Source organism: Mustelus asterias, chromosome 4 (assembly GCF_964213995.1).
Source record: "Mustelus asterias chromosome 4, sMusAst1.hap1.1, whole genome shotgun sequence".
Lineage (NCBI taxonomy): Eukaryota > Metazoa > Chordata > Chondrichthyes > Carcharhiniformes > Triakidae > Mustelus > Mustelus asterias.
Window position 1 is genome coordinate 84,168,338 of NC_135804.1, and position 24,286 is coordinate 84,192,623.

Consider the following 24,286-nt stretch of genomic DNA (forward strand, 5'->3'; position numbering starts at 1 on the left):
ATTTGCCAAATTGTCAGAAGGTTATGTTGATTAGGTGCTTTGATTAATTTTTCTTCACCCCTTTTTGCTATGGAAACCCATCCATGAGAGTAATGTTTCATGTGAAAATCTGATGATAAATTGCTGGAACCTTAATCTTGCATTGCAAGTTTCAGGCTTAATCATTGGGCACTGCAAGCGTGCAAAATGAAGTTGGCAGTAATTGTGCAAGCAGATGTGATCTCAGAAATTGAACTTGCATTGAAATTCTAAGACATTTTTAAAAAATCTACAAAACCAAACTTGTTTTTGGTAAGCGGGAGTCTTTTAATATCAATCTTATAAAATCCACAAGTGGTGAGAATTGGCTACTTTCTCCCCTCTAAAGAAGGCTAGATTAAGTAATTAACCTTTTCACTTGAACATGTTCTGAATTGACTCTGTTAAGTTTTTTAAAAATTTGCATTTTGCACACTTAATCGTATCTGTTTTGCAGACTTGGATTGGCAATAAAAGAAGGAAACTGAATTCTACAAAATACAGTTTGGATGATGCACCTTCTACCCAAGGACCAGCAGGTAACAGTATGGTGGGAAAACAAGATATACCAGTGAAAAGTACTAGCCATGTCTCTCCATCCCAGAGCCAGCAAACCATTTTAACATCACCATGCAGAAATGTAATGGTAACGGGTGTGTTTACCTCCACCCATTCTGCCAGCGGACAAGGATTATCTCACCAAAAGGATGTCCACAGGTGTGACATTCCTAAGGGTCTTATACCTAGACCAATAGGGAGAACTATAACAGAAATGGAATTGCAACAGCATGTCTGTAGTCAAAGACAGTCTATTTCCAAAACCCCTGCAATTTCTATTTGTGAAAAAATGACTCCTGGATCAAGACAATTAAATGTTCACAGTCCCACCAGCACTGTATACTCCAGCAGTACAAAAAACTACAGCCCTGCTTATGTTCAGACTGAAATGAATAGAGTACAATCAGCAGCAGCTAAGTCAGTTGGTGGGTGGCCAAAACAACAGTTTAATTCGAACATTGCAGAGTTGTCTCAGTGCCCAAGGAAGCTCAGTTCTGAACCTCCTTTCTCGAGAAGTACATCCAGTTCATCTGATTCAAAGGTTAACCGAGGAGACACTGCTGTCAGCTCCCTTCAGATCCGGGATGTGTACTCGCTGGCAGGCAGTGAGCAGTCCCCAAGAAACAGAGGGGACCATGCGTTTAGGAACTTGCGCCAGGCGGAAAGTGGCTGCTTTTCCATTGCCATGGAAACTGGAGATGTTGACGAGTATGCAAGGGAGGAGGAGCTTGCATCGATGAGTTCGGAGCTGAAAAATCATCCAAGAATATCTGAAGCGAATACCCCAAAAGAAATGGAGTGCTCAAATGCTCTTGTGACACCAACAAGGAACATTAGCACTGGTTCATCACCAGTCAGTGCACGGGATGTGTCTGGAAGCGTATTCTTCCGTAGTGGAGAATTTCGAACACCCGGGACGACAATGACCTTGTATAGTAATGCTGCTTCATCAGAGGACTCATTCAACCTTCGCCTTCCATCATCGAGCAACCAAAGGCCAACACCCAATCAGAGCAACTATCAGGTACCAGTACCTATTTGTTTTTCTTGGATCTGTTTGGAAATTGTGTTAACTTGAAAAGGAAATGCATAATCATTTAGAATGTAGTGTGGAATCATATTTGATCACTTGCTGAATGCTTTTCTTTCTGATTTTTAAACCCCTCTAAATTTCCAATAGTGATTATATACTTGTTCCTTGATGATTTAATTTTTCAAAGCGTTTTTTTACAAGCATATTATACTTGAAGTCAGTTTTTGCTTTAATATGTAATGTAAACAAAATTATTTTATTTTGGAAAATACAGTGAATATACAAAAATCAGTTATATTTATTGCTGCATAACAAGTCAAATGTAAAACAAATTTATTGTAACAGTATTGGAATCTGAACCGATCTCTACAGTACATTGAAAATAATAACAGCATCTTCCTGTAGATAGCCTAGTGTTTCCACAAATTAGACTGCTTGGCTTCCATCCTGGAAGATTTGAGTGTTCAAAACCCAAGTTTGTCACTCAGATTGCAGTTGCTAGTTTTTGTTCTGACTTACAAATTTTCAGCAAGACCACTAGTTGGATCCCCACAGAGGGAACGGTAAAGTTTTCTGTCTCAGGAAGCATTCCTACCATAAAAATGCATCATGTGAGATTCCAACTACTATGCCACAGTTAGAGTCTTTCTTTTAATTTTGCTAGGGTTTACACTGCAAATGTTGTCACATTTTAACTTGCAGTTGTTCAAGTCCATTGGTGAACACCTCTCTCAATTATTATTTATCTTGCATTTGATCTGGGGATGTGGGCAGAGCAATCTTTCTATCTCAAATGGAATTTGTTTTGAATGCTTTCCAAGCATACTTGTGCACCATCTGTTCACCCATTTGTTAATGTGAGCTGGTTAGTTATAAGGGAAGCCTGCTGCACTGTATTTGATCTTGAGCATTAAAAGTTAGCACCCAGTTGAGAAAAGATTAACTATACAGTACTGTCTTTTTATCTTCTTGCACCTTTGAAATAGATCGTGGATTTCACCAAGTTTTGAATTGAGAAACACTATTTTAAAATCAGTTTTATCTTCTGCAGTGCACATACACTTAGCAAACCTGCAGCAAAGATTATTCCAATTGCTTTATGGAGTGGAATTCATGAGCATGTCCTCTTGAATTCATTTACAATGATGTTACAGTGTCCAAAGTGATTCTCCACCTGGTGTTTTCATGCAGAAGTATGCAGAATGTTCACAGTATTGTTATGGCAGGGAGCTCGTGGTGGTTGGAGTTACAAGGATAAGTCACAGCAGTATCTGATGTGCCATTATCCACAATATTAAATGATCAGTAGCAGCTTCTGTTATGAAGATGTGCTTATATCAAATATTGTTTTTTAATTCATCAGCTGGAAACAGGATTAGGATGTACACAGACTAAAGTGATTCCAATGTTCATCAAGATGACCAACATTAATTGACATTATTTTATATGTCATGGTCCAATCCAATGGAGAGGAGACAGCAAGTCTCCAAAACTCATTCAACAGATGAAGGCAAACCATTCAAAGGTTAATTGCTTTGACAAAAACCTTTATTTTTAAGATGGCTCTCCAGATGAGCTAATAAATTATAATTCGAACCCACAATTAATGTTTCAATTGCTGGCAGTTAGAGAGGGACCACGTGATCAATCAAGTCTTTCGTGTGGTTTCAGCAAATGGGTTTCGCCTCAGAACTGAATTGGCAGTTGAGCCAAGTGGAGCTTTGGCCTTTATCTCGAACAAGCTTGGATCCCATCTACTAATTTGATTTTGTCTCCATTTTGCAGTAGACAGATATTTCTTAGAAATAATTCAACTCCAGGAAGACAAAAAGATCAGCTATCGCTTTAAACCACCTCAACACTAAAAGCAATGGCTTGTAGCCATCAGATATTCCAAGCCACAAACTGTGAACTACTTTTATTTCTTGTGGGCTATGCTTTGGTCAACTCTATCCTCCCCTGCTCTGTAACCTGTGTAAACCTCAAGTGTGTGTGCGGAAGTCGGATCATGTTTTATTATTTTACAAAGATTAGTTTAAATATAATAAAACTAACCTTTAGTCATACTCAAGACTATCTGTTTGATTGGTTCTTTTATGATCACAGTGTAAATGGGTAAGTACTTAATTGACTATTATAACTCTTTTAAACAAAAAGCCTGTTATAGTCAAATGAGGAGAGGGGAGCCCTTCAATTCCCCCTCCCTTGGTCATAACAGAAATTTGGGTCTTGCTGTCCAGATAAAACATACAGAAAAATTGCAAGTGGGGAAAGAAATGGATCCCTCGAAGAAATTTTTAAAATTCCAAAATAGATTTTTTTCCTTGTGGTTGGCAGTGATCGAAAACAACAGAATTTCCCCATTCAAAGCCATTCAACATTCCTAGAACAGAATGAGGTAATTTGCAACCACTTAGAAGTCCTATCCATTGAAGAGTTAAGAGGTATAGCTATACATTTAGAGAGAAAATCTGACCAAAAGCTGAGAAATCCAAAAGACAGAGATAAGCATTGAATCCAAAAACAGATCAGCTCAACTTAGCAAAACTACAGCTGGAAAAGCAGAGAGCAGAGCTAGAATTCCAAAAGGAAGAAACAGAAAGAAAGAGAAGGTGGAGAAAGGAAGAGAAATTCCAGTTAAAGCAGCTTGAACTGAGTAGGGAAAGACTGACTGTACTCAGTGAGGACACTGCTAGTAATGGATTGACTGTTGACCTTGGCTCAGGACTCTTAAAGTTCTCCCAGTTAATATTAAAGTTTGATGAGAGAGATATGGAAGCATTCTTCATCTCATTTGAGTAGCTTACAAAGCAGCAAAAGTGGCCAGCTGAGAACTGGACCCTGCTATAGCAAAGCAATTTAATAAGGAAAGCCCATGAAGTTTATTCTCTACTGTCCAATGACAGTTTATCAAATTACGAAATGACAGGCTTTCCTAAGTGCATAGGAGTTAGTGCTGGATGTATACTGCCAAAAATGCCGAATTCTCCAAAGTCATCTGAAACAAACTCAAGTTCGAAAAGATTAAGCAACTTGCTTTCTCTTTCCATAAAATCTCATGTGGAGGAACAAGAAGCTACATGAGCCAGACAATCAGTCTTCCTAGAAGATGACTGTAAGTTAACCCACAGACCCCCACGTCAAAATAAACTGGAATCTGATCATTCTTACAGGATAGGAGGGTTAGCCGAAGCAGGCCCGAATGAAAAGGGGAGCAATGACAGAAATTCAGATCAATCCCCAACTTCAAAAAGAAGGCACCAAGATAGGATGGTTTCCTCCTTTTTATTATGTGCTTTCTGAACATACAAAATAAGAGCAGAAGTAGGCCATTGGTCCCTCGAGCTTGTTCCACCATTCAATATGATGTTGGCTGATCTGTTTGTGTTTTGAATTCCACAGTCCCATCTGCGCCCAATAACCTTTAATTTTCTTGCCTAACAATCTATCTACCCCTGTCATAAAAATATTCAGTGACCCTGCCTTTGGAAGCAGAAAGTTCCAAAGTAACACAGCCCTGTTAAAGAAAAAAATTCTCCTCATCTTTATCCCGAAAGGGCGACTCTTAATTTTAAAATGGTGCCCCCAGTTCTTGACTCAATCACGAGGAAACACCCTCTCCACATCTAGCTTGTCAAGACCATTCAGGATCTCATGTACCATTAATTAAGTCATGCCTCACTCTTCTGCATTCCAGTGGAAACAAGCCAAACCTGGCCAACCTTTCGTCCTAAGACAACCTGCTCATTCCACTATCAATCTAGCAAACCTCCTTTGAACTGCCTCCAATACACTTACATCTTTCCTTAAATGAGACCAAAACTGCACACGCTATTCAAGATGTGGTCTAGAACACCTCAAACTCACTGCATCGTGAAATTCTATAGTTGTTTTCTGTTTACATTATACTCACTTTTTATTCTTCTTGTAAAAGTGAATAACTTCATGTTTTTCCACATTCCACTCCATCTGCCAGATTTTTGCCCATTCGCTGAACCTATCTATAACCATCTGCAATTTCCGTATGTCTCTTCACAAAATACTTTCCTACCTATCTTTGTGTCATCTGTAAAATTCAGCTACCATGCCTTTGCTTTCACTGTAGTACATCAGGCCACCCGAGACAGAACTGCTGGCAAAGTCCCAAAGGTGATACAGCAGTCAAAATCATGTATGTAACCATGAAAGTTGTGGGCCTATATTCAAATGTGACTGGAGAACAGAATAGCTAGCAGGACTTTGTATTTAAGGGAAAAATTCCAGGAATTGGTGAAGTGTTGAAACAGAGAAAATTGATTCCAACCCACAATAAACAGGCAACACAAATTTATTATATATCTCATGTTCCAAGCTTATGGAGAAGAGATGGCAAGTTTCAGAACTCAACAAGGGCAATGAGGCAGCACCCCCACCTGACTTCTGGGAATTGAAAGACCTTCCTTCTTGCCCTGTTGACAAGATATTTATAAAAATCACTTAACACTGTTCAACAGCTGAAGATAAACTATTCTAAGGTTAATTGCTTGGACAAAAGACCTTGATTTTTAAGATAGCTGTTCAGACAAATTATTGACAGTTGGAGAGAGTTCACATGACCGGACAAGTTATTTTTGTGTGGTTTTTGTACATTTCTCAGCAGAATAGAACTAGTAGTTGAGCTAAGAGAAGCTCCTGGCTCTGTCTCTAACAAGCTTGGACCCTGTCCACTAATTTGACTTGGTCTCCATTCTGCAGTGGACAGAGATTCCTTAAACAAGGAATTCAACTCTGCAGCAGTGTCTCCAGGAAGACAGACCAATCAGCTACAGCTTTAAACTGCTTCAGCACTGAAAGCAAAACAACCAGATTCAGTCTGCAGCCAACAGATACACCAAGTGCAAAATGTGAACTTTTATTTCTTACAGACAATAATTTGGCCAAATCTATCCTCCTCTACTCTAAGGTTAGTCATGGCACGGATCAATTCCGGCCTCCCAGATTGCCTGGATCCACTACAGTTTGTCTATCGCCTCAACAGGTCCACGGCAGACTCTTATCTCCCTGGCCCTACACTCAACCCTAGAACACCTGGATAACAAAGACACTTATGTCAGACTCCTATTTATTGACTCAGGCTGAGCCTTCAACACCATTATTCCTACAAAACTCATCTCCAAAATCCGTGGTCTCGGGATCGGCTCCTCCCTCTGCGACTGGATCCTCAACTTCCTAACCCACAGACCGCAATTACTAATATAGGCAACGACACCTCAACACCAGTGCCCTGAAAGGCTGTGTCCATAGCCCTTTACTATACCCCTTATACACTTAAGACTGTGTGGCCAAATTCCCCTCCAACTCAATTTTCAGTTCGCTGATGACACCACCATAATGGGCGGACCTCAAACAATGATGAGACAGAGTACAGGAAAGAGAGAGAGAATCTGGTGAATTGGTGCGATGACAATAATCTCTCCCTCAACGTCAGTAAAACGAAGGAGATAGTCATCAACTTCAGGAAGCGAGGTGCAGGACATACCCCTGTATACATCATGTGGAGATGCCGGCGTTGGACTGGGGTAAACACAGTAAGAAGTTTAACGACACCAGGTTAATTCTCTTAATTCTCTTGCAAGTGGAAATGGTCGAGCGCTTCACGTTTCTAGGTGTCCAGGTGACCAGCAACCTGTGCTGGTCCCTCCAAGCTGACGCTATAGTTAAGAAAGCCCACCAACGCCTCTACTTTCTCAGGAGGCTAAGGAAATTTGGCATGTCCACTATGACTCTCACCAACTTTTACAGATGCACCATAGAAAGCACCCTTTCTGAATGTATCACAGCTTGGTATGGCTCCTGCTCTGACTTAGACTGCAAGAAACTACAAAGGACTAAGTGCTTTCTTAAGAGAACTGCAAATTTACTCATGGTTTCTCAGGAGTCCATCACGAAAACCAGCTTGCCATCCATTGATTCCGCCTACACTTCCCGCTGCCTTGGAAATGCAGCCAGAATAATCAAGGACCCCAGGGACCCTGGACATACTCTCTTCCGCCTTCTTCCATTGGGAAAAAGATACAAAAGTCTGAGGTCATGTACCAACCAACTCAAGAACAGCTTGTTCCCTGCTGCCATTGGATTTTTGAATGGACCTACCTTGTATTAAGTAAATCTTTCTCTACACTCTAGCTATGACTGAAATGTTGCATTCTGCGCTGTTTCCTTTCCTTCTTCCTTATGTACTCTCTGAACGGTATGCTTTGCCTGTATAGCGCACAAGAAACAATACTTTTCACTGAATCCCAATACATGTGACAATAAACCAAATCAGATCAAGTAACCTGCAGCTGTCTGTATGAATTTGGAGCACCTGTGCCTGTGGAAGCTGGAGCATATTTTATTATTTTCCCAGACCAGTTGAAAGATAATAAAACCTCCTCAAGAGGTCAAAGCACTTGCCCTGGTGTTTCAGTGGGTAATGCAGAATTACCAGGAAGGCCCCAGCTTTTATCATGAAGGTGCTGGCATTAAACCATTGAAATAGTGTTGCATGTCACTCCAGTTTTTTTGTTTTACATAGGCAGAATGCCCATGCCTTGAATGTGGTTTTACTTGTTTTAAATTATATTACCAGAAGAATTGATGGAGATAAAAATGTTCATTCACAATGAGTTGCATTTGGCTGATTGGTGTCTTGCAACTGAAGTTTGTGAGGAATCAATGTGATTCAACTGCATCTGTCAACTACAGTAGATTTGGAAAAAGCTTATGAACATATTCTATTCTTAACTAGAAGTTGTATTAACTCACATTAGCTGCTTTATTCAAATAATAGGATACTGCACAATTTCATAGTGAGGGGAGCTGTGCATAGAAATCAAGAAAAGAGGATGCAACTTTAAGAGCAAAAGGCAGACAGCCTGGTGTGGGGGGGGGGGGTTAGTTGCACTGAAGCAATACATGTACGGGATATTTTACAAAAGAGGTTAAGATACAGGAGAAAGGTCAAACTCAAGCTGCCAAACTCAACATTGAGTGCCAAGGGCTGCAACATATCCAACTGGAAGATGAGATGCTGCTCTTCCAGCTTGTGCCAGGCTTCACTGGAGCATTGCAGCAGGCCAAGGATCGACATGTGAGTATACGTACAAGGTGCTGAGTTAAATGGCAAGCAACAGGAAAGTTTGGGCCATGCTTGCAGATTGAGCAAAGGTGTTCTGCGAAGCGGTCACCCCCCCAGTCTGCATTTAGTGTCCCCAATATAGAGGAGATATGTGAAAGACTGCTTATGAGATGAGTATCTTCATGTTTAGATATTTATTTCCTAGAGCTTGAATGCATTCAGGATACCAAGAGCACTTTGCAGCCTGCATGCTTTGCATTGCTGAGTTAACACACGTTTTATACTTTCACTTAAACTCATGTTTTTTTAAGTTCAAATCTCTAAAGAAAACTGTACAAAAATTTGGTAAGTTTATGCAAGAGCCTGTATTATCCAAAAGTTGTTCAAACAGGATCAGAAATGAGGAAATCATGTATTTCGGTTTTGCAAAGCTCAACTGCAAGTACATGCTAAATATTTTGTGGCAGCTCACATCCCTGTTGCTATACATTGAATATGGAAAACTGTGGATTGTCATTATGCTGGAAGACCATCTTTGTCAGTTTGACCCGTACAGCATATTGCTACAGCATCCTTTGAACTTTGAACAATTTATTCTAAATTCACTTGGGGGGTTGGTTTAGAAGATCAAACGATACTGTCATTACTAAAGCTTGATCTGAGTTGGGTGGAGTTTGTTAGCATTGTACCGTTTTGATGTTTGAGTGATGCCACAAGAACACAAAATGCTTTGAATCATCTTGTATTAAATCTTGGAGCACAAAAGGAGGCCATTTGGCCATTGTACCTGTGCTAACTCTTTGAAAGAGCTATCCAATTCGTTTAACAATCCTGCTCTACTGCACTGAAATGTTTCCTTAGCCACCGGTAGTCACCAGAAATGTGTTTTAACAGCAGGGACAATCAATTGATAAATTATCTTCAGCCTCATTCTCTCAACCTTTTTCACTTTGTCCTTCAGGACCCAAACTGCTAAAGACTATGTGTTCATATTGCAGTTTGAGACCTGCCATGAGTCCTGTTTACACACATCATCATGACAAAACTAAAAATGATGTTTAAGTGGAACCGAGAGACAAACCATTAATTTTACTCTTCGCTATTAAATAATGCTTCGAGTCAGATTACATCTCTTCCGTTTTAAGGAAGGAAATGCAAGATAAATTACCATGTGGATTTAGGGTGTTGTGTAGCGTAAGGCAGATAAACAGCAGCCTTGTGTTGTCAATGTCCAAATGCAAACCAAAAAGAAAACTGGCTCCCATTTAAACTACAGGAGAGAATTGGAAGTGTCAGAAAGAATATTGGCACAACTGCCAGCAGTGTTTGCTTGTCCGTTTGCTTTGTTGAACTACTTGAAAGTTAAAGAAACAAACTGCTAAAAGATCCCAACTCTTGTAAATTAACATCTGTAAAACTGCATTCAGGATAATGCAAACATGGATTTTAGTCATTGTGATGGGATTTTTAAAAAGATCTGATATCGTAAAATTGATTGTAAAATATTCGAAGTATTGTCAACTGGTACAAATGTTTAACGTGGAATTTCGCTTGAATTACCTGAGGCTTAAGAATATCTGATGATTGTGAAAAAAATTTATAGTCTGTTTAACAGTTCATAATTTCAACAGTAACATTACTCTCTGTTTCAGGTATCGGGCTCTGTCCTACTGCCTTGTATAACTGGAACCTCAAGGAAAAGAACAGTAAGTATTCAGTGCACACTTGCTGTTAATTTTAAGGTCCTACTTGTTCACCAATTGCAAATTATTGACCCTTTTCCCACAGAAGTCTTTCCTTATTTATAATGAACACAGGCATTAATCAAAATGACATGTTAGTTCCTAACTGTCTTTATAAAGAAATGAAACTCACGCCTAATTGCACAAGAACATGGAGGCACACGAAAAGCCCCCTTGGCCCATTGAAGTTTATCTCTGTCATCCAACTCTCCCATCAAAGTATCCAAGTGTACTTTGATAAATCCCATTATATTTGTCTAACTTGCCTACATAACATTATTTCACACATTCATTGCTCTTAGACGATCTTGCTGATATATTTGAAAGTTTATGCTTTGCTTCTCTACCTTCTTGCTTACTTTGAAGTAATAATCTGGACTTATCTATAACATTTAATATTCTATCCATTTCAGTGAAGCCCTCCCTACTTTAAAAACATTCTTATCCAGTGGAATTTGAAGCCTTACTGACCTTCATATCTCATCATATATCCCCTTTCAATACGGCCGTGATGCTTTCCCGAATCAAAAGTGCAACTCTCTCTCCTCTCTTACCTCCTGTTCTATCTTTCCTATAGCATCTGTATCCTGGAACATTGAGCTGCCAGTCCTGTCCCTCCCTTAGCCATGTTTCAGTAATTGCTGAAACACTGCTGTTGATTAAGACATATGGTTAACAAAGAGCTAAGAAACTGGGATTAAAAAATAGTATAGAAGACCAATCTGGGATCATTCTTATTGCTTTTTATTCTCTAATATCTATTTTTTACTATATTGGAATGACCAAGAGTCAGCAGGTTACTTAGGAGTGGAGTTAAACTTAAACATCACACAAACTCAAATCTCTAAAGACAATAAGGTTATAATTCTCCACCATATCTTGAGTTACCCTGTACTTGTTATTTGTAGTGCAGGTATTTTGGAAAGCAATGGTGTAATTGTGATTTTTGTCTGCAAGCCTCTTTTTCAAACCAGAATTTTAGTATTTCATTGTATCCTGAAGGTGAAAGTAGGAACTTGAGTAGGCTGTTCTCCCTCTCCAGGCTATTTGCCATTCAATATCATGGCTGATCTGTATTCTAACACTACCCATCCATGCTTGCTCCATCTGACTTAAGACACTTGGCCAACAAAACTGTGAATTTTAATATACTAGAAAACGTTTTTACTTTTTAGGGTCGATTCTCTGATCCAAGTCTCTCATTTGAGAGTTCAGCTTCCTTGGAGTATCAGCCAGAGATTGTGTGCTAACACTTAAGACCAGATTTCCATTCTGTGCCCTGAGAACAACTTTATGCTAGAAATGCAGGATTGATGAATTAATCATTTTTTGTTGAGCTTTCACATTCTACTTCGTGTCAGCCATTGCTCAGTTGGTAGCTGTCACCTCAAGAGTAAGAAAGGTGCGAGTTCAAGTCCCACTCCAGGAATTTGAACACAAAAACCGAGGTTGGCATTACAGTGAAGTACTGAGGGAGTGCTTCCCTGTCAGAGGGTACTATCTTTCAGGTAAGATGTTAAGCTAGGATCCTATCTGCTTTCTCAAGTAGCCATATGATCCAAATGGGCAAATATCTCCAGTATCCTGGCCAATAATTGTCTTTCAATCAACATCGCTTAAAGACATCTGAGATCCCACAAACAGCAAATGAGCTCCCACACTTCCTACATTATAACAGAAACTACACTTCAGAAAGTATTTCATTGACTGTAGAATGCTTTGAGAGGTATGGAGTTCATGAAAGCTGCTATGCCAATGCAAGTCTTTGTATTTTTCTTTACTTTTCCCATACAATAACAGCTAAGCCTGCTTAAAGGAATTATTTGAAGGACTTTTAGCAAGTTAAAAGTTTTGATGCTCTTCATCTGTTAGGATGTGATTCCTACCTGGTGTTTCTTCGAATCGACGCTTAAGCAAGACCAAGCATGTCAAAATGTATCGAAGAAATGTCCAGATGTTGGCTTGTAACATCTGCCAAAAATCTGATCAATCGTTGTCAAATCTGAGTATTTTGCTCCATCACTGATGGTGACAGCTAAGAAACTGCTGGAAAGTTCTACTAAATCCACTTTTTGGATAGAAATAATTTTCTGTGGGCATTCTGCTGCTGATCTCTGGAGAAGATTGGTCTTCTATACTATTTTTTAATCCCAGTTTCTTAGCTCTTTGTTAACCATATGTCTTAATCAACAGCAGTGTTTCAGCAATTACTGACACATGGCTAAGGGAGGGACAGGACTGGCAGCTCAATGTTCCAGGGTACAGATGCTATAGGAAAGATAGAACAGGAGGAAAGAGAGGAGGGAGAGTTGCACTTTTGATTCAGGAAAGCAACACGGCCGTATTGAAAGGGGATATAGCCAAGGGTTTGGCCACTGAGTCTATATGGGTAGAACTGAGAAATAAGAAGGAGGATATCACTTTGATAGGGTTGTACTATAGGCCCCCAAATAGTCAGCGGGAAATTGAGGAGCAAATATGTAAGGAGATTACAGATGGCTCCAAAAAAAAATAGGGTGGTAAGTCAGAGATTTTAATTTTCCCAACATTGACTGGGACAGCCATAGTATTAGAGGCTTGGATGGAGAGAAATTTGTTGAGTGTATTCAGGAGGAATTTCCCATTCAGTATGTGGATGGCCGACCAGAGAGGGGGCAAAATATGACCTCCTCTTGGGAAATAAGGAAGGGCAGGTGACAGAAGTGTTAATGAGGGATCACTTTGGGATCAGTGACCATAATTCTATTGGTTTTAAGATAGCTTTGGAGAATGATAGGTCTGGCCCAAAAGTTAAAATTCTAAATTAGGGCAAGACCAATTTTGATGGTATCAGGCAGGAACTTTCAAAAGTTAATTGGGGGAGTCTGTGGGAAGGCAAAGGGACGTCTGGTAAGTGGCATGCTTTCAAAAGTGCGTTAACCAGGGTTCAGGGTAAACACATTCCTCTTAGAGTGAAGGGGAAGGCTGGCAGAAGTAGGGAACCCTGGATGACTCGGGATATTGAGGCCCTGGTCAAGAAGAAGAAAGAGGCACATGACATGCATAGGCAGCTGGGATCAAGTGAATCCCTTGAAGAGTATAGGGGGTGTAGGAGTAGAGTTAAGAGAGAAATCAGGAGGGCAAAAGGAGACACGAGATTGTTTTGGCAGATAAGGCAAAGGAGAATCCAAAGAGGTTCTACAAATACATAAAGGGCAAAAGAGTAACAAGGGAGAGAGTAGGGCCTCTTGAGGATCAACAAGGTTATCTATGTGCGGATCCGCAAGAGATGGGTGAGATCCTAAATGAATATTTTTCATCAGTATTTACTATTGAGAAAAGCCTGGATGTTAGGGAACTTGGAGAAATAAATAGTGATGTCTTGAGGAGTGTACATATTATAGAGAAGGAGGTGCTGGAAGTCTTAAAGTGCATCAAGGTAGATAAATCCCCGGGACCTGATGAAGTGTATCCCAGGACATTGTGGGAGGCTAGGGAGGAAATTGCGGGTCCCCTAGCTGAGATATTTCAATCATCGATAGTCACGGGTGAGGTGCCTGAAGATTGGAGAGTGGCAAATGTTGAGCCTTTGTTTAAAAGGGGCTGCAGGGAAAAGCCAGGGAACTACAGGCCAGTTAGCCTCACATCTGTGGTGGGTAAATTGTTGGAAGGTATTTTGAGAGACAGGATCTACAGGCATTTAGAGATGCAAGGACTGATTAGGGACAGTCAGCATGGCTTTGTGAGTGGAAAATCATGTCTCACAAATTTGATTGAGTTTTTTGAAGGGGTAACCAAGAAGGTAGATGAGGGCAGTGAAGTTGATGTTGTCTACATGGACTTTAGCAAGGCCTTTGACAAGGTACCGCATGGTAGGTTGTTGCATAATGTTAAATCTCACAGGATCCAGGGTGAGGTATCTAAATGGATACAAAATTGGCTTCTTGACAGAAGCCAGAGGGTGGTTGTAGAGAGTTGTATTTCAAACTGGAGGCCTGTGACCAGCAGTGTGCCTCAGGGATCAGTGCTGGGTCCACTGTTATTTGTCATTTAATGATTTGGATGAGAATATAGGAGGCATGGTTAGTAAGTTTGCAGATGACACTAAGATTGGTGGCATAGTGGACAGTGAAGAAAGTTATCTCCAACTGCAACGGGATCTTGATCAATTGGGCCAGTGGGCTGACGAATGGCAGATGGAGTTTAATTTAGACAAATGCGAGGTGATGCATTTTGGTAGATTGAACCAGGGCAGGACTTACTCAGTTAATGGTAGGGCGTTGGGGAGAGTTACAGAACAAAGAGATCTAAGGGTACATGTTCATAGCTCCTTGAAAGTGGAGTCACAGGTGGACAGAGTGGTGAAGAAGGCATTCAGCATGCTTGGTTTCATCGGTCAGAACATTGAATACAGGAGTTGGACTGTCTTGTTGAAGTTGTACAAGACATTGGTAAGGCCACACTTGGAATACTGTGTGCAATTCTGGTCACCCTATTATAGAAAGGATATTATTAAACTAGAAAGAGTGCAGAAAAGATTTACTAGGATACTACCAGGACTTGATGGTTTGAGTTATAAGGAGAGGCTGGATAGACTGGGACTTTTTTCTCTGGAGCGTAGGAGGCTGAGGGGTGATCTTATAGAGGTCTATAAAATAATGAGGGGCATAGATCAACTAGATAGTCGATATCTTTTCCCAAAGGGAGGGGAGTCTAAAACTAGAGGGCATAGGTTTAAGGTGAGAGGGGAGAGATACAAAAGTGTCCAGAGCGGCAATTTTTTCACACACAGGGTGGTGAGTGTCTGGAACAAACTGCCAGAGGTAGTAGTAGAGGCAGGTACAATTTTATCTTTTAAGAAGCATTTAGATAGTTACATGGGTACGATGGGTATAGAGGGATATGGGCCAAATGCGGGCAATTGGGATTAGCTTAGGGGTTTTTAAAAAAAAGGGCGGCATGAACAAGTTCGGCCGAAGGGCCTGTTTACATGCTGTAAACCTCTATGACAGTAAAAACTGGGAGGCGGGGGGGTTGAGTTGGTGCAGATTCAATGGGTCAGTTGGCATTTTTCTACACTGTAGGTATTCTATGGTCTAGCCATCTACCCTCCACATAGGGAAAGCAGGAACCAGAGATGCACTGCTGATGTAAGATGGAAACAAGCACCATTGGCTCACTTTTGGGAACAATAAATGGAAAATTGATTTATGAAAAACAAAATCGATCTGTCATTATTAATTTTACACTGTACAATTGGATACTAGTAGGCAGAAGTGGATCATTGTAACTGTTTTCTGGATGTGGATGTGACATTGCAAGTGATTACCACCAAGAAAGGATGCCACCAAGGGGCGGTAAGGTGGCACAGTGGTTAGCACTGCAGACTCACAGCGTCAGGGGCCCGGGTTCGTTTCCCTGCTTGGGTCACTGTCTGTGCGGAGTCTGCACATTCTCCCCGTATCTGCATGGGTTTCCTCCGGGTGCTCCGGTTTCCTCCCACACTCCAAAGACACACTGGTTAGGTGTATTGGCCATGCTAAATTCTCCCTCAGTGTACCCGAACAGGTGCCGGAGAGTGGCAACTAGGGGATTTTCACAGTAACTTAATTGCAGTGTTAATATAAGCCTACTTGTCACACTAATAAATAATTAAATAAAATTTTTAGATAAATTACCTTTTTTATGGTTGTTGTGGAACCAGGAAGAGCAGGAGTGTGTTCCTGAGCTCCACAGCACTGAGTGGAGCTGCTACAGACCTGTGATTGCCATCTCTCATCACTTTCCACCTCTGGGACTTAACCTGAAACTCACCACTGGGAAGCTGGATGACATGAAATGCATCTGCAATGATCAAATTCTGCGCCAACAGCTCACCTAAGTTATTGAAATGAGGCCCAATTTCAAGTCTGTCTCAGGACTTCCACTTGGGCCACAGTGCTAATTTGGGAAATGGGATAAAATAAATTTCTACCCCCTGGTGTCAAAATAATGCCCTTTCAAAATATGGGGTCAACTTCAGTGAACAGATAAACAGGTGTATTCTTAGAAATAAAAAAGAAAATACTTCACTTTGAGGTTTGTTTGAAAAACTTTGTGGCACACTTAACTGACTCATAAGTATATTGATTTATTTATCCTCATCTAAGTTTTTTCACCCTGTGCAGTATGAGAATTCAAGCTAACATCTGCAGGCATATGGATAAAATATATCTCTCATTAGCAGAGTTGGTGATTGCTGAAAAAAACACTGGGCAATCTTACAGCCTCATCCTGCCTGACTTTAGGCGAGGTAGTACGATTGAGTGAGAAAATGAAAACGAGAAACGTGCCCAGCTTCTCACCTCCCCAAACATACTCATCCTGTTTTGACGGCCAAATCGGCTTTGCGCCCAGAAAGATTGCAAAACCGATTTCAATATTTATGACATAATTTAAATGTCATTAGCGAGTCCTGGACTCTTAACGTTCGGGCTCACTTACACTTACCCCTTCGCCAGTCAAGCTCCTCGATGGGGAGAATCACAGCTGGGGTAAAAGATAAGCAGATAAAAAGATAAAAAGAAGGCCAGACGTGATGGTTTTGCTGGGGGCATTGGGAGGCCATGAAAACCCCTGAGTGGTCAAGGGCATGACTGGGCAGTGCCTATGGGGAAGTGCCCGTCAGGCACCATAACTGTGACAGGGTGGGGCCTAAGTGGCGTGGAGCCAGGGTGGGGGTGGAAGGGACGGAAGACCTCTGCATGGGAGGGGGGGGGGGGGGATTGATCAGGGAGGGAGGGAAAGTACTCTGCACAGGGGGGGGTGGCGATCGGTGGGAGGAAGGGGTGATGACTATGTCTGTCAGGGAGGGGGTGAGGGGATAGACCGGCATAGGGGGCGATTGGCCAGGAGAGTGGGGGGGGGGGGCGTTCAGGAGATCTCCCAGTGCACTGAGAGATCGAGGTGCCTGCACAATGGCGCCCCACGAACTTAGCAGCCAGCTTCCCCAGCAAGCTCTGGCTCCCCTGCTGGTGAGAATCACATCCTGGCCCTTTTTTTGCATGAAGTGCCAAAAGATTGCGACTCACAGCTCACCAAAAAAACCGGCGCGATTATCTGCCGTTTTCTCCCTTGTTCGGTACTTAGAATTTTGTTTATAAGATCATGCCCACTTTTTAATTCCAATATATCCTCACATGCATTTGGTTTGATGCATGCCTGGTTTACCCACATCCTGAGACACCTATCAAAGGAGCAGTAATGCTTGGTTCTTTTGAGCAGAGTGAATTGGTCAGTTTTAAGTGAAGTGAACATAGTCAGGTGATCTAAGTTCTTTTATTGTGCTCCATTACCATTGATAATTTAGAAAAAAAGGGATTTGAATTTATATATTCAAAATAGAGCAATAATGTAACCTGATGCATTTCAGCCATGCCAAGCATGTCCAGTTATATAATTTAAAAGTTTAGAGTCCCAAGAATTTTGAACATCTGATTATTACGTCCCTTTAGCCCTTGAGATTCCAGAACCAGAGAGTTATGACTTTCCGGAGTGACTTCACAGAAACCAAACAGATCCTTTTATTGTATTAACTAGCACCACTCTGGTTCCAGAACCACTCTTATTTGGTTCATTCAGAAAAATAGGCATGCAAAATCCCATATATAGATTCTGTGGTATATAACAATCCCAATCCCGATTAAAATTCCAGAGGCATTATTTAACAGTTATATTTCCTCGGTAATCTGCATATGAACACATTCTGTTTAAATTTGTACCCCCAATACAGTGCTAAGAATTAAGAACAACTGTAATGGGACCTGGATTCGAAGTGATGATAAAATTGTAGTGAGGAGAGAAGATAAGCAGAGAAAAGGATAGAAAGAAGTTTCTGAATTCCCAAAAAACATTTTTTTTGTATTTTCCCCTGCTTTTGCTTTCTTCTGCATCTGACTTGTATACATGCTTCATAAATAAAACAGCCTTAGAACCTTCAAAATTCTGTTTGGCTTTGAGGTAAAAGCCTTATTTGTGAAACTTCCCGAGCAATTTCAGACATCCTGATGACTAGCTATAAACATGTCATTATTAAACAAGTAATGCCTACAATTTTCCAGAAATCCATATATAATATATATATATATATATATATATATAGAGAGAGAGAGATAGAAGATAAACAGATAAAAGGATATCTTTATGGATGGATGAGGCTTAGTGAGTTACTACAACACTCTGGTATCACCAAGTACCAGTCTGACAGATACGTTTTACAAAAGTTTGGGTTTGTTTTTAATGTATTGCACTTTCTTTCCAATAGCAAATAAATGGATTTACATTTATGGAAATCAGTTTGTTTGTTCTAAGGCAGAATTATGCAAGTGAAGATTTTTAGCCCAGGACAGTTTTAGGTCTGCAATAGAAAATGCGGTTTCCTTGCAATTAATGGTTTTCTTTCACAAGTTTTAGGGAAACTGGAGTATGTTAATCATGAATACTGTTCCATGCATTTACATTGAACAGTATTTTGTAATATCAGAGATCAGTGGGCTGAATCTTCATCCTCAATGAAGGTGAAAATTGGGGAGGTGGGCGGGAAGAACCACAGGGTTTGCTAGGTGCTGAGACAGGCTGTTTAAATGCCCGATTCACGACTCTGGGGCTTCATCCCAGTTGTAATAATGATAGCAAAATTAAGAACAGCCCTCTAGCCCAGTGGTTCCCAACCAATGTGCAGACATGCCATGAAGACCCAAGTGTGACATAAGAAAAGATTCAAAATGATTAAAAATGCATGTAATTAAGCTAAAACTAACCTTCTCTCTGGTTGACATCTCCAAGATCTGACGAATCTTGGGCCTCCTGTGCATGTGCCTACCAGGAAAGAGCCGCACATGCGCAGTTTAGATAATTTAAGTGGGTCTGGCCCATGCACATAACCAACAGCTCTTGGAGCTGAAGACAAAGGACCCATGTGCCCGCACAACATAAAAACTCAAAAAAGGCTGCAAAAACCCTGTGAGAACCGCAAAAGACAGGTAAAAAATGGCATATGCGATTCTGAAAATCACAATAGTGAAACCATGCCAATGACTATCTATAGTTATGTTTAGCTAATGCCCAGATAGAAGATTAGCATTGTGCTGAGACTTCTGTCCTGCACTCCAGCTTTCTCTTTTTTAAATTATGTTACCACTTTTTTCTCATTCTTAAATTTTCGTGATACAAAAGCAAAATGTTGGAAATCTGATAAGAAAAATTGCTGGAAAAACTCAGATAATCAGACAGCATCTGTGGAGAGAAACAGTCAACGTTTATGTTGATGACCATTTCAAAATATTAAAGTTTGTATGAACTGGATGAATTATTTGTGAACTGTGCTTCTAATAAAATTAAGGTTCCCTTTATACAGTTTATATTTATATTGTATTGTTTTCCAGGTTTTGTGGTAGCTAGAACTGAAGCTATCAGTGCTCAGATTTATTATGGTGAAAATCAGATTTTTGGCATCCACACATGCAGAGTAAGATATGGAAGCTCACATTTCCTGATTCTCTCTGGATTTTCCACCCACGTCCAGCAAGCCATCCTGAAAATATCACCAAAAGAGGACAATTTGGAAAAATTAAGAGTTGTGCCTCAAAAGTTTATTTATAGTACAGAGGCGTACCATGATATATAAAAGGATGGAAACCACTGCTCTTGCCCTCACCCCTCAGCCTCCTACACATTCACTCTGTCCCAGCCATCCCAACTTATGATATCCACCCACCCCCATGAAACGTTCTGCCCCCTTCCACCCCCATTGTCCGTCATACATTGCATACCATAACGCTTCCATGCCCATTTACCCCTGATACAAAGAAACAATGAATCCTTTTGTAATATGTGAAAAAGTCATTCATTACTTTCGAATTTCTTTAAAAAAACTCCTCCCACCACAGCCGTACACTCAGCCAATCAGAACCTAGACTTCCATTAGAAAGTTGAAAGAGCTGTGCCCCAGGAAAACATTGCTAGGTTGACAGTTGTTGCTCTGTAATTATTCTTTCAATTGCACAATTTTCATTCACACAAGATAGAGGTTTCAAGTGCTTGCATTTTCCGTTGTTAATATTTTCAAGGGTCTGGATGATTGGCACTTTTATACGACTCGTGAAATTGGAAGTTTTGTATTATTTTTAAAAGATTTCTTACATCCCAGTATTATTTTGGGCTCATAGATTCTGTATTGTGGGTGAATGGGCATCGAAGTCCTGTATCAATATCAAACATGCCTGCTGTTCTATCGCCACTCGCACTTTGGCAAATCAGACCACAAGGCTGTGCTCCTGCTCCCGGCTTACAAGCAAAAACTGAAGCAGGAGAATCCATCAAGGAAAGTCATGCAATGTTGGTCTGAGGAATCGGATGATCTCCTACGGGGCTGCTTGGAGTCAGTGGACTGGTCAGTGTTTAAAAACTCTCCGACCAGCCTGAACGCCACCACACTAACTGACTTCATTAGTAAGTGTGTAGAAGACTGTGTGCCAAAGAAGCAAATCCGTGTGTTCCTCAACCGGAAACCATGGATGAACAGGGATATCCACTGCTTGCTGAAGTCCAGGTCTGAGGCGTTCAAGACAGACGACATTGACCTATACAAGAAAGTCAGATACGATCTAAGGAGATCCATCAAAGATACCAAAAGACAGTACTGGACCAAGCTAGAGTCCCTGGCCAGCCACACCGAGCCCTGCCAACTATGGCAAGGTCTGCAAGACATAACAGGCTACAGGATGAAGGCATGTAAAATCGCCGGCTCCAACGCACCCCTCCCCAATGAGCTCAATGCATTCTACGCCCGTTTTGAGCAAGAGGTCAGCGAGAGCATGCCCTCCACCCTGGATGAACCTGTACCTGGGGTCACCATTACAGATGTCCGAGCAGCCTTCTCAGAGGTCAACTCACGGAAAGTGACTGGTCCAGACGGGGTAACCGGATGAGCACTCAGATCCTGCGCAGATCAGCTGGCGGGGGTATTCACAGACATCTTCAACCTCTTTTTACAACAATCTGAGATACCTATCTGCTTCAAGAAGATGACCATCATCCCGGTACCTAAGAAAAACCAAGCAGCGTGCCTTAATGACTATCGGCCGGTGGTTCTGACATCCATCATTATGAAGTGCTTCAAAAGGCTGGTCATAGCACGAATCAATTCCAGCCTCCCGGACTACCTGAACCCTCTACAGTTTGCCTACCGCTGCAACAGGTCCACGGCAGATGCCATTTCCCTGGCCCTGCACTCAACCCTAGAACACCTAGATAACAAGTTCACCTATGTCAGACTCCTATTTATTGACTACAGCTCAACCTTCAACACTATTATTCCCACGAAAGTCATCTCCAAACTCCGTGGCCTGGGCCTCGGCATCTCCCTCTGCGACTGGATCCTGAACTTCCGAACTCAGAGATCACAATCAATAAGGATAGGCACCAACACCTCTTCCACGATCATCCTCAACACACCGCTATGTTCTCAGCCCCCTACTACTCCTTATACATCTATGACTGTGTGGCCAAATTCCCCTCCAATTCAATTTTCAAGTTTGCTGACAACACCACCATGTTGGATCGGATCTCAAACAATGACGAGACAGAGTACAGGAATGAAATAGAGAATCTGGTGAGCTGGTGCGGCAACAATAATCTCTCCCTCAACGTTAGCAAAACGAAGGAGATTGTCATCGACTTCAGGAAGCATAAAGGAGAACATGCCCCTGTCTACGTCAACAGGGACGAAGTAGAAACAGTCGAGAGCTTCAAGCTTTTGGGTGTCCAGATCACCAACAACCTGTCCTGGTCCCCCCATGCCAACACTATGATTAAGAAAGCCCACCAACGCCTCTACTTTCTCAGAAGACTAAGGAAATTTGGCATGTCAGCTACGACTCTCACCAACCTTTACGGATGCACCGTAGAAAGCATTCTTTCTGGTTATATCACAGCTTGGTATGGCTCCTGCTCTGCCCAAGACCGCAAGAACTACGAAAGGTCGTGAATGTAGCCCAATCCATCACGCAAACCAGCCTCCCATCCATTGACTCGTCTACACTTCCCACTGCCTCGGCAAAGCAGCCAGCATAATTAAGGACCCCACGTACCCCAGACAATCTCTCTTCCACCACCTTCCTTCGGGAACATGATACAAAAGTCTGAGGTCACATACCAACCGACTCGAGAACAGCTTCTTCCCGGCTGTTGTCAGACTTTTGAATGGACTTACTTGCATTAAGTTGATCTTTCTCTACACCCTAGCTATGACTGTAACACTAATTCTGCACTCTCTCCTTTCCTTCTCTATAAACGTTATGCTTTGTCTGTATAGCGCGCAAGAAACAATACTTTTCACTGTATGTTAATGTATGTGACAATAATCAAATCAAAAATCAAATCAAAAGAAATGGAAGTTATGAAGGGCCATGGGTGGAAGGGCACAATTCAGCACACAGGATATGAGGGGTGTCATTGACCATGAGGATGTTATCTGCAAGGGCATCTCAGCTTGAAACACCGGTTCGTGGTGGTGTATAATTTTGTTTTGCAATGGTGTGAGGAATTGAGTAAAACCCCCAGAGTGAATAACCAGCCCAACTGTCATGTAACAATTAAAAACTATTTATTTGATTAAACAAAAGACAAATAAACACAACCAGGACGTTAACACTCTGAGACAATTAAATATGAATTGCTAAACACGCAGTTTAAATAGAAATTACCCTTGTTCCAAAATAATATATATATATTATGCGATATAATATCAAGACTCAAGACTTTCCCAAACAGCATCCAAATTAAATAAAAATAAGAGTCAAATCCAGCTTATAGTTACTACACAATACAAGGGAAACATCTTTTCCTTGTCCGCAAAGATATTTAAACCGCATTTGAGAAGGTTCTTGCACTATCTTGGCTCTAAGACTTCTTAGATGTTAAATGGCCTCTCGGACTCCAAGCTTTAAAACTAGCCTCTCCAGCTCTTAGATGTGGGATGCGAGAATGAGTCGATTAAAAGCTAGCCCAACAGCATGAAAATTACAAGGATTCAGAGATGTTGGTCCCTGCATTGGAACTGGTCAGGTTGGGAGTGCCCTTTACCCACACTGATGAAAACTGGAGGCACTGGGAATGGGATTAGGAATCCTGTAATCAGGTCCCAGGTTCCATTGTTTCACCTCTTTGGAGTCTCCCTGACTCCATCAAATGGCCAGCGCAGTAGATTTCTGACGGGTAAGAATTTTGAGCAATACATTGCAATGGCAAGTTAATGGTATTCAGGTACAAATTAGACAGGATGTAATTGAATGGCAGTGCAAATTTGAGTGGCTGAAAAGCCAGCTGCTGTTTATTTCATGTTGTGATGGTGTGTTTATGGCTGTGAGGTTATCACTCGAATCAAAACAATCAAATCAAGGAAATGTTATGAAAATGAAAACAGTTGAAATCCATTCACGTGCACTACAGCCATTTCTGGACAATATTCAGGAAAAGGGTAATTTTCCTTTTTTTCATATATTCCATTTAATTTTGGTGTGACAATCATTTCCCTACAGATTGAGAAATACAAACAGCATAAAATCCTCCCATTTGTATTCTAGCTCCTCCAGATAAAGGCCAGCATTTAGAAAGTCATTTTGTACCTCTGCACTTTCTTCTTGTGACTTGACACCTAAATCCCTTCGATTTTTCGTCTCTTCTTTCTATTTTTATTTATATGGTCCTTTTTCTTCCATCATTTCAGCCAATGCATGCACTGTGTTTTTATGTTCTTTAGCATCAGTGCACATAAATCTCTCATGTTCTGTATCATGCAAGCCTGGTTTTGAAATCTCC

General features: G+C 41.1%; 1 protein-coding gene across 15 annotated transcripts in view; it reads left to right on the forward strand.

Moving 5' to 3' along the window:
• Positions 1-24,286, forward strand: part of hdx (highly divergent homeobox) — a 116,566-nt gene that overhangs the window by 53,126 nt on the left and 39,154 nt on the right. For all 15 annotated transcript variants that reach the window (XM_078211297.1, XM_078211303.1, XM_078211301.1 and 12 more), the window contains 2 exons: positions 476-1,600; positions 10,361-10,414. In XM_078211297.1, the coding sequence (XP_078067423.1) occupies positions 476-1,600; positions 10,361-10,414 (1,179 nt within the window). The remainder of the gene's footprint in view (positions 1-475; positions 1,601-10,360; positions 10,415-24,286) is intronic.